Source organism: Colobus angolensis, unplaced genomic scaffold (genome assembly GCF_000951035.1).
Source record: "Colobus angolensis palliatus isolate OR3802 unplaced genomic scaffold, Cang.pa_1.0 Scaffold2, whole genome shotgun sequence".
NCBI classification, from domain to species: Eukaryota; Metazoa; Chordata; class Mammalia; order Primates; family Cercopithecidae; genus Colobus; species Colobus angolensis.
The window spans coordinates 1,219,202-1,230,933 of NW_012115154.1; the positions used below are offsets into that span (position 1 = coordinate 1,219,202).

General features: G+C 39.3%; 1 protein-coding gene across 2 annotated transcripts in view; it reads left to right on the forward strand.

Annotated features, from left to right (window-relative positions):
* Positions 1-2,297: 2,297 nt before the first annotated feature.
* Positions 2,298-11,732, forward strand: part of EXOC4 (exocyst complex component 4) — an 826,169-nt gene continuing 816,734 nt past the window's right edge. For both annotated transcript variants that reach the window (XM_011941218.1, XM_011941219.1), the window contains exon 1: positions 2,298-2,434. In XM_011941218.1, coding sequence (XP_011796608.1) covers positions 2,349-2,434 — 86 coding nt within the window. In that variant the 5' untranslated portion in view covers positions 2,298-2,348. The remainder of the gene's footprint in view (positions 2,435-11,732) is intronic.

Below are 11,732 nucleotides of genomic sequence, written 5' to 3' on the forward strand. Positions count from 1 at the left end.
TAAGTTTTTCAACCCATGAACATGGATGTCTTTCCATTTATTTGAGTCTTCTTTTATTTCTTGCAGCAATGTTTTGTAGCTTTCAGTGTAGTAGTCTTTCACTTCCATGGCTAAGTTTATTCGTAGGCATTTTATTCTTTTTGCTGCTATTGGAAATGGAATTGTGTAAATTTCCTTTTTGGATTGTTTATTGCCAGTTTACAAAAATACCACTGATTTTCTGTTGCTGTTGATTTTGCATTCTGCAACGTTGCTGAATATTTTATTAGCTCTAATAGTTTTTTTGTGTGTATTATCTAGGATATTCTATATATAAGATCATATCATCCAAAAATAGATATTGTTTCATTTCTTCCTTTCCAATCTGGATCACTTATTCATGTTCTTGCCTCATTGCTCTGGCTATAACTTGCAGTACTTTGTTGAATAGAAGTGGCAAAAAAATGGTTATCCTTTTTTTGTGTCTAGTATTAGTGGGAAGGCTTTCAGTTTTTCATTGACTATGATGATTGCTGTGGGTTGTTCGTAAGTACCCTTTATAGTCTATAAGAAGTTTCCTTTTATCCCTAGTTTTCTGAGTGTTTTTATTGTGAGAGTGTTTTGGATTTTGACAAAGCTTTTTTCTGCATCGGTTGAGATGATCACACTTTTTATCCTATGTCCTGCATTCTTAACCAGTAGGCCCAACTGCCTCTCCCTTTCTCTATGAATTATTTAATTTTATAGTCCAGTTTTTATACTTATACCATAAAAATCTTATTTATTTTTGAGACAGAGTTTCCCTCTGTTGCCCAGGCTGGAGTGCAGTGTGCAGTGGAATGATCTTGGCTCACTGCAACCTCCACCTTCCGGGTTCAAGCAATTCTCCTGCCTCAGCCTCCCAAGCAGCTGGGATTACAGGCATGCACCATCATGGTCCGGCTAACTTTTGTATTTTTAGTAGAGACAGAGTATCACCATGTTGGCCAGGCTTGTCTTAAACTCCTGGCCTCAAGTGGTCTGCCTGGCTCGGCCTCCCAAAGTATTGGGATTACAGGTGTGAGCCATCGCACTCGGCCCAAAAATCTTATTTTCTTTAAGAGTCATTAAAATTAACATTCCCAGAAGCTATATGTTATTTACTCATTTGAATGTTACATAATTTATTTAATACTTCTGTGTTATTTAAAAAATGTCAGTACCCTATCTTTATTTCTTTAGGAACAAAGTCCCTAGAACTGGAATTATGAGGCCAAAGGTTATGAATACTTTTAAGTTATCATATCATATACGTGTGTGTCATCTTCAACTAATTTTTAAAAATGTGAACTTCTACCAGCTCAATGTCTATTTATAAAAGTAGTTGATGCATTCTGAGTTTGCTGCTCCACAACTCCAGGACCTCTGAGTTAGTTTGCTTTCTATTCCTTTAAATTCTTCAATCTTTATTGTTACTGAGCAGGCCACCTCCTTCCTTACTTTTAATTTTTATTATTATTCTTGTTCCTCAGTCTAACCACTTTCCACACACATTCTGGTCTTGTTTTGTTCACTTGATCTTATGAATTAACGACTAAGCCAACGGAACCAAATGCAGGAAATACTAAAAGCTTACCGGTAAAAGTATTAACACAAATATGCATTACTACTAACCATTTCATTTAGCTTGAAAAAAAGGAATCTGCAGTGTGGTCTGTTTGTTTTTCGCTTATACTGTCTTTTCTTCATCAGTATTCATTTGTTTATTCCTGTGCGTGTGTTTTTAGGGCTATCTGGAAATATAAGAACACTGGGGAAAATTGAACTCACACATAAACCTAATGCAGAAACATTAGTTTTATAGAACACTAAAGAAAAGCATTTCTGCTTATATTCATTTTTGTATTTTATTGGATTTTTAAAAAAATCACTCGCGCTTAAGGCTAAAACTTTGCACATAGGCATCCAGCAGAGAACCCCTCTTTCATTTAAATACACACCCTAACAAATTTTGGCATCATCAGATAAATTTGATTTCAAGCCTGACAAAATTCTAAAAGCAAGGAAGCCGAAAAAAGCTCGAAGTCAGAATAAAGATAAATGAAGACACTCATTACAAGACTCATGAAGTTGCAGCTGGTTTAGCTTTCATGCGCGCCCAGGAGACGGAGAAGGAAAACTACGACTCCCAGAGTGCTTAGAGCGAACACGAGCGTCGTTGCCTCAAAACCTGTTCCCTTAGTCCCGCCTCCTCACTTCAGTGATTGGATTTTCCACTTCCGCGCCTCTGGAATTCTCCTCACCCATTGGTGGAGACTCCAGCGGGGTCAAATACAGAATTTACGCACTCTTGGCTTCCTTGGAGCCTAGCGGCTCTCCCCGCGTCCAAGATGGCGGCAGAAGCAGCTGGTGGGAAATACAGAAGCACAGTCAGCAAAAGCAAAGACCCCTCGGGGCTGCTCATCTCTGTGATCAGGTGAGGGAGGCAGGAGGCAGGGTCTGGGGACTGGGGGCAGCGGCTTAACCTCCGTTTTGGAAGGGAGAAGGGTTAGCTGGGTCCCACCCTGCTCTCCCTTCCCTTTCCTCCTTGCCTCCCGCAGCCCCTCCCTAGGGCCCTAACCCCTCCCCAGGGCCCCAGGAATTCTCCCCCCACCTTTTTTTTCTGGGGTTAGCTATAGAGAGAGGAGCCCCGCCTCAGTCTTTTCTTTAGGGGCAGCACCAACTATTACAGTTCCGGGGCCCCAAAGCACGCTATTTGGATTTGGTAGAGAAGACCAAGTGTAGGTGTGTTCATTATTGATTCCTAAAATGCTTATTTATTGTTTGCCTGTAGCAGCACTCACTGAGAAAGGCGCCTTGTTTCCTGGACTTTTGGGATGTAAGGCCTTGGAGTCCGGAGACTCCTGTGATTGAGTTGCAGATTGTGTTTTCACACTCTGGATACTTTCAACCACCTGTGCGTGGCCACAGCCACAAATACCAGAATCTGCAGTGAGCTGGTGGGAGGACTGGGTTTGAAGGCACACAATGGTTTTCGATTTTTGCTCTGCCTTTTTCTGCCTTCCCATTCTGGTCCATTCCTTAAAAAAACAAAACCAAACCAATTTCAGATTATCTTCAATGCACTCCCGCTCTGCATCTCCCAGAAGATTAGGGTGGGGGTGGACTGGGAGTGGTGGACCTTTTAGGAGCTTTTTTAAAAAAAGTGAAATATATTGAGGATGGGGAACCCTTTCAAGAACCTTGGAGATGATACAGGTACTGACTAAAACCAATCTAAATAAAATTTATTATGGCACGTTTTTTACGTTGTTGGCATTTGAATTTCAACTCATTTATTTTTCGTAAACACTCCTATTTTTCCCCACCAATGCTAAACTTTTGTTTGAATTCTTGCAAGGCTCCTGGAATGTGTTGATCATCTTTTCAAAACCCAGGGCCCAACATTATCTGATAGGTACTAAGCACTTCAATGAATGAATATATCAAACCATTAAAACAGCTTACCACTCACTGACAAAGACAAATCTTATGGGTCTTATTTAGAGGGCTTTAAGATTATAACCTGTTAAATCATTACTGTTAATTTTCTTTTGGGCTTAAGAGAAAAAATCTCTGCGTGGAAATGCTTAATATACTTGGTAGGCCATACAGAGGAAGTGCTGTTCTATTGTGAATCGATAGGCCCACATTCTCGCTGCGACAATACACAAGTAGTGTAGATGTATGTCATGATACTAAAATTCCAATTAGAATGTTTGTTGTTTCCCATCTGAATTTCCTGTGGAATTAGAATTCCTGGACGTTATTTGGATCCTTTTTTGAACTTGTTTGTTTTTTCTACCTTGTAGTCAACATTTAAACAATAGGTATTTAGTGCCAGTTTGTAGTATGGTGTCTGGCACATGTTGTATATTTAATAGCATTTGTTGACTGAATGAATAAATGCCCTGAGTTTTGCAAAAATGAGGCAGGCACAGTGTTACCCTGGAGGAGAGTGTAGTTTACCTGGGGGATAAAACATGTCAGTAAAAATGATGATGTAAGACTACGAGAGAGACATGAAATGTTATGGAAATCCAGGAGGAGTAGCCGTTTCTAATGAAAGTGAAATGTGCCATCTCATCTGTTTACTTTTGATTCTCCAAGCTCTTCCCATTTCTTTTATGTTATTTGTGCTTTCTTCAGTGCCAGTTGAATTTACTCTAAATGTCATATTTTTGAAAACAGCATGAAAGCCAACCTAAAGCATTTTTTTACTAATGCTAATTCAGAACATACCTTGCCTTTGGTTGACCATTCCTTCATGTTCTCCAGGAGGAACCCCGTACTGCTTGATGGCAAAGATTTTGTGGTCATCCATCTCTTATGCCAGTTTATTAATATATGCCCTGCACTTTATCAGGCCTAGGCATTTTTTACTTTGATCTCTGTTGTGCATTATTGCTTTTCTTTTCTTTCTTTCTTTTTTTTTTTTTTTTGAGACAGAGTCTTGCTCTGTCTCCAGGCTGGAGTGCAGTGGTGCGATCTCAGCTCACTGCAACCTCCGCCTCCCTGGTTCAAGTGATTCTCCTGCTTCAGCCTCCTGCATAGCAGGGATTACAGGTGTGTGCCACCACACCCAGCTAATTTTTGTGTTGTTGGTAGAGACAGGGTTTCATCATGTTGGCCAGGATAGTCTCGATCTCTTGACCTTGTGATCCGCCTGCCTTGGCCTCCCAAAGTGCTGGGATTACAGGCATGAACCATCGCGCCCAGCCCTCATTTTTCTGCTTTATCCTTGATCACCTCAGATCACTGAATAACACTTCTGTTATATATTTTTTATAAGTGTGGTGTAAGGGAATGTCTATATTTAGTATCCTGGGCAAGTTTAGTAAGGTTTGGGATACATTGTTACGTGTGACCTTGAGACCGAATGGTGTTGGTGTTTGTATTTCAACATTTCTTTGAGTCACAGGGAGATTTTGGTGTTGGAGTGAGGATGTTGGTAGCTATAACTTCGTGTTATTTCCTTCCTAATGTGCTTTTGAACATACCCAGTGGTTTAAATTTTATAAACAGTGGTAGTGAATGAGAGGACAATGGTTGTATTACTGTGGTGTTTGGGATGGGGAATGAGGGGAGAGTCCTGTGGGTAATAGAACCAGGAATGTATATTTCTTGTTAGTAAATTGTGCTGTCACTTGGAAGTTGCTTCTTGTATTTCTGTTCAATTTCTGTCCTTTGCGTTTTCCTTCTTGCAACATTGTATTCATTATTCTTAATTCCTGATATAAAACTTTGCTTATCTCCTCCTATCTTTTAACTTTTTTTTCAAATTCTCTCCCAAAGACTGTAGCTTTCCTAGTTGCTTTGGCAACAAGCCACAAAAAGGAAAACCCATGTTAGGCTCGTGTTTATAAGGTCTGAGCATTCCTAACATGTACCGGGTACCTGCTAGCTCCTTTCATGTTTCCATGGACTTATTTTGTCACAAAACAAATTACCTGTCAGAGAGTGTATTGTCTTTTGAAAAGTTTGATCAGTTTAGCTTTTTAAAAAATATCTTTTTGTATCACTGAGTAGTAGTTTTTCTTTTTTAAATAGTGAATGTTAAAAATGCTCCTTTAATTCTCTTGCTCACATGTGTGAAAATGTCATTTCTGTACTACATTATGATACATTATGTATCATAAAATTTTGTATTTTTTCAATGCTTTTCCTAATAGTTGGGGTAGCTTTTATTGTTACAGTCATTTTTAATATTGTATTCAAAAAACTACAGGTGGATAAGGGTTTGACTTAAGGACAGAGTAGGTGTAGACATGGGGAATATCCAAATCTCATCGCTATTTCCAGCCCTTGTAGTAAATAGTTAAATAATGACTCTATTTTGCTAGTATAAAGTATTTTGCTAGTACAAAGTATTTAAACTTTAAAGCATTTAAAAGCCAAAAATAAAGATGAAGTATAGTGTAATTGTAATGTAAGTATTATATGATACTTTTTAAGTGCCTTGAGACTCAAATAAAAATGCTTGATTATTTAAAAATTATCGAGTAAAAATATGTCAGGGCAGTCAGATGTTTCAAAGGTCAGATGACTTCCAGGGCTTTACAGAAGAGGATCTCAGGCCTGTGAGGTGGGGCTTTGGTGAGGGGACAGATAATGCTTGGAATTCAGTTTGTTGGAGGCTACGGCCAACTGCAGCTTTTGGTTTTAAGTCTTGCCACTAGCCCTTTAAAATGGAACTAACTGTGGGGACAGAATCCTGATTACCTGCTGATGTGTGATGTACGATTTGGAGTTTTACACACACACACACACACACACACACAGACATACACACCTAGTTTTCTTTTGACCTGCTGATGTAAGATTTGGATGTTTTATACACACACACATGCACACACACATACAAGCATATACACATACAATTTTTCTACTTTTCTGTTGATTTCCCTTGCCAACCTTTTGTTTGGTGGGAAGTCAGAGGAGGCAGCCTCTCTAGATGGGAAATAAGATGGCATTTTGGAGACATTTTATTTCTGTGAGTTCTTGTCAGATTTTTAATTGGGAAATGTGTCTGCCACTTACTGTTAGGTGATTTGCTTTCCAATTAAATGTTGTCTCTCTTTATAACTTGGCCTGTAATAGCCAGTTTAATTGGGAAGACAAACTTTGGTTGCGACTTCGGGAGACCTTATCGGAACCTTGGAGCAGAGCTTTTGAAGACACACTCTGGTTACAGATGTCAAGGAGGTTTGAAGGCAGTGGAAGGCTCACGTTTTCATCAACTCTTATGTCTTCACGGAAGTTGAAATTTCAAAAACGTAGAAAATCCTTTATTGTAGACACCTGTTAAATTCCCTTCCTCCTTGGAAAGTATTTTGGTCAGCCCTGTGTTTAATTCAAAGTAAACTTTGTTGAAGGGGTCCAGGCTTTGACCAGGGCTTTGAACAGCTTTGAGGTTCATAACACAGTCTGTGGCAGGAAAGGAAAGGAAAGCAGTCAGTCTCTTCCCCTGTTCTGAGCCGAGTCCTGGAAGTTGGGTTAGGTGTTAATGTTCTTTGCATCGCCATCTCTTCTCTTCATCTGAGCCCATCATATAATGGTTTTTTGGTTTCTAGCTCTCTTTGTACCCCGGGACATCTTGACCCTACCGATGCTGTGTTGTTTGAAAATTACTACTAGAATACTCAGAAACAGTGCTTCCCGGAAGTCCTGGAATGTCTGGCGCGTATGTGAATGTAAGGGGCAACACAATTCCCATACTTTGGCTCAGAATTAGTGTCTTGTGGACCCATGTCTTAATGTACCTTGTGTAATTGTTAACACTGCGATTTCCTGAAGGCTTTGAGGCCTGTAATATTGATGGTGGGTGGTATGGTTAGGTTTTTTCAAGCCATTACTTGTAGATAGATGTGGTCACAGCCTGTGGTGAGAAGTGCTGTGGTGGTATGTTGTAGTTGAAACTTGCTGTATTACCTGGGTAACATCAGACCAGTTCCTTAAAACTACCATGTCTTAGTTCCCTCATTTGGAAAACGGGCTAATACGATCTGTGTTTTTTTGCAACATCACACGAGATGAGAGTATATAAAAGTGCCTAGCACAGTTTGGCACACAGATGTTCATTTCCTTCTTTCTAGATCTGTAGCCTCTTTTGTTAAGAAGATTCTTTTGATTGTAATAAATTTGCCAGATAGTAACCAGGCTATAAGGTTACTTTTCCACCAGAAATAACCTTGATGCCTTGACTAGAGTGTTTGATTCCATTCGTCAAGGTGTTGTCTTTGTAACCAGGGAATGTTGTACAGCTGAATTAAAATAGTAATTATTTGGTAATTTGAGAGTCAGCTAAAGAAGCTAGATTTAAATATATGTATGGTTATGAGGGTATGTAAAACATGTAAACTATAAACACACATAAAGTATAAAATATTTATTAGATTAAAAGACTGAAAAGACTACAAACAAGCAAATCAAGGGGCCCATACTCTGTTGAGGTAACCCTTGTTGTCCTTTATAAAAAGGACAACAATATTGTGTGTTGTACAAATTTGTAAAGACGAGAGTCATAGAAACATTGTCCAGCAATTTCATTTCCCAAAATACTACCTGTTTTTCAGGTTTTCTTGTGGATCTTGTCCACGTATATACATTTTTTTAATATTGCTATACAGTCTTCATAGTTATAAAAGTTTTTTAGGTGGAGGAATTAAACATATACAGAACAATAGGGAAGAAAAAAATCACCCATAGTTTCTTTTCTTTTCTTTTTTTTTGAGGCAGAGTCTTGCCTTGTCACCCAGGCTGGAGTGCAGTAGCGCCATCTCAGTTCACTACAACCTCTGCCTCCTGGGTTCAAGTGATTCTCCTGCCTCAGCCTCCCGAGTAGCTGGGATTACAGGCACATGCCACCATGCCTGGCTAGTTTTTGTATTTTTAGTAGAGACGGGGTTTCACTGTGGTGGCCAGGCTGGTCTCAAACTCCTGACCTCAGGTGATTGACCTGCTTCGGCCTTCCAAAGTTCTGGGATTACAGGCGTGAGCCACCATGCCCGGCCCACTTGTATTTTCTTCACTAGCATTATCCACTATTAATACTTTTGCTTCCAGTTTAAGAAAAAAAATCACTCTATTGTTATAAAAATAGTACTCTCATGATAAATAATTCAAACAATGAAAATGCAGAAAAATGTGAAGATACAAATAAAAAAAATTATTTCAAATTTTGTCGTCTATAAGTTATTATCATTGATACTAGATGAACCGAATTCCAGACCCCTCCCTTTTCTGTGTGAATGTATATGTGTATATGAAATGTTGATGGCCAGAAATAATTTTTCATTAAATATGGGATCTTACTCTATTAATTTCATTTGTCCTCCTTTTTGAGGTACACATATATATGCTAGAGTGCACAAATCTTAAGTATATGGCTTGATGAATTTTTACCTCTGTAACTACTGTCCAGCTGAAGATATAGAACACTTCCAGTATACTAGAATGATCCTTCTCTACCATTTTTTTCCAGTACCTTTTTTTTGTGTGTGTAAGGATATCCATTTCCAACACCACTTGTTAAAAAGACTATGCTGTCTTTATTTGCTTGCTTTTGCAACTTTGTCAAAAACCAATTTACTTTATATGTGTGGATTTATTTCTTGACTTTCTAGTTTGTTCTATTTATGTTTATATTGATAACAATATTGCACTGTCTTGATTACTGAAGACATAGTGTTTTTTTTTAAGTTCTGCAGACATAGTGTAAGCCCTTCAACTTTTTTGACATAGTTCTGCAGACATAGTTTAAGCCCTTCAACTTTTTTTTTTTTTTTGAGACAGAGTCTCGCTCTGTCGCCCAGGCTGGAGTTCGATGGCACGATCTCAGCTCATTGCAACTGCCGACTCCTGGGGTCAAATGATTTTCCTGCCTCAGCCTCCTGAGTAGCTGGGATTATAGGTGTGCACCACCCCACCTATTTTTTGTGGAAACGGGGTTTCACCATGTTGGTCAGGCTGGTCTTGAACTACTGGCCTTGAACTACTGGCCTCAAGTGACCCACCTGACCTCAAGTGACCCACCTGCCTCGGCCTCCCAAAGTAAGTGCAGGGATTACAGGTGTGAGGCACCGTGCCTGGCCCCTTTTACTTTATTCTACCTTTTCAAAGTAGTTTTGGGTCTTCTAGGTTGTTTGCATTTTCTTACAAATTTTAAAATAAGCTAGTCTGTTTCTACAATAAAACCTGCTGGGATTTTGATTGGGATTAATATATGAAATTGACATCTTAATATTGAGTCTTCTGATCCATGGATGGGGGTTATATATCTCCATTTAATTCTTCTTCAGTTTATCTCAGCAATTTGTGTGTGTGTGTGTGTGTGTGTGTATGTATGTGTGTATGAAGATTTTAGTGTCTAGGTTTATATGTCTTTGGTCAGATTTATCTCTATTTTAGGCCACTTCAAGTTGTCCTACAGTTCATGGAATGTTGATGTTCATTAAAAAACGCATTTTTTTTCTCTTGGTGTTTTGTTTTATATAGTTTGTGTTGCTATGCTAGTTCACTAGTCTTTTCTGCTATTCCTAATCTCTTGTTAATCCCATCTAATGTTATTGTTTATCTTAGATTGTACCTTTCAATCTAAGATATAGAAGCTTATGTTCGTTATCTGGAAGTTTGATTTGGGTCTTTTTCATGTCTCTGCTTACATGTTTAACTTTTCCTGTAGCTTTGTGAACAAATGAAATACGGGTATTATAAGAGTTTTAATGTCCTTGTCTACTAATTTTATCATCTGTACCATTTCTGGGTTAGTTTCCATTGATTAATTTTCCCTCTTCCTTTACATGCTTTGTAGTTTTTTGTTTTTTTTCTTTTTCTTTCTGAGATGGAGTCTAGCTCTCTTGCCCAGGCTGGAGCACAGTAACGCAATCTTTGCTCACTGCAACCTCCACCTCCCAGGCTCAAGTGATCCTCCTAGCTCAGTCTTCCAAGTAGCTGAGACTATAGGTGTGTGTGCCACTGCACCTGGCTAATTTTCGTATTTTTTTTTTCAGGTTTTGCTATGTTGCTCAGGCTGGTCTTGAATTCCTGGCCTCAAGCCATCCACAGGCCTCAGCCTGTGAACCACCACACCCAGGCATCTTGTACTTTTTGAGTTGATGCTAGACATTGTCAGTTTTATCTTGATGGCTGTTGGTTTTGGATATTTTTGTATTCCACTATTCTTGAGCTTTGTTCTGAGATGTGGTTAAGTTACTTGGAAGCAATTTGCTCTTTTCAGGCCTTGTTTTATGTTTTGCTAGTTAGAAGCAGAGCAACATTTAGTCTAGGGCTAAGTTTGTCTCACTACTGTGACAAAATTCTTTTGAGTATTCCACTCAATACCGTAAGAATTGTGAAATTTTTTCCCTCTGGTCTAGGACGATAGGCAGTATTTCCAGCCCTGTGTGAGTTCAGATCATTAGTCCCTCTAATCCTTTCAGGTTGTTTTCCTGGCCTTGGGCAGTTACCTGTCACATGTGTGCTGTTCAATACCCAGCTGATGACCCTCTACAGATCTGCAGACTTCCCTGTGATGCTCTTTCCCATCTCCATTACTGCCCTGCAGATTCTAACCACCTTAATATGCAGTGTTTTGTAACCTGTTTTGTTTGTTTGTTTGTTCGTTACTTTGTTAGTCCCTGTTATTTCTTCTGGGCCTGAAGTAGAAGTCCATCAGCACTTCTTATTTTAAAAAATAGCTCTAAAGGTACTATTTTGGATTGCGTCTTCTCAGAGTGGAAGAATAAGATACTCAAATGTGCTATTTAAAATGATGGCAGCTGGGTGCAGTGATATGTGCCTGTAGTCCCCACTACTCTAGAGGTTGAGGTGGGAGGATTGCTTGAGCTCAGGAGTTCAACTCCCGTTGGGGCAGCATAGTAAGCCATGAAATAAATTATGACCTTTGTCCTTATAGTGGCCAGTTTTTTTATGTGCTAGGGGTTTAGCTTTGAAAACTGTAGGTGTGTACAGTTTAACAGGAAGTAATAAGGGAAAATTCTTGTATTACATTTGACACCTGGTAAGAAAATAAAATATTTCGACTGGGTGCGGTGGCTCACACCTGTAATCCCAGCACTTTGGGAGGCTGAGGTGGGTGGATCACGAGGTCAGGAGATCGAGACCATCCTGGCTAACATGGTGAAACCCCGTCTCAAATACAAAAAATTACAAAAAATTAGCTGGGTGTGGTGGCAGGTGCATGTAGTCCCTGCTACTCGGGAGGCTGAGGCAGG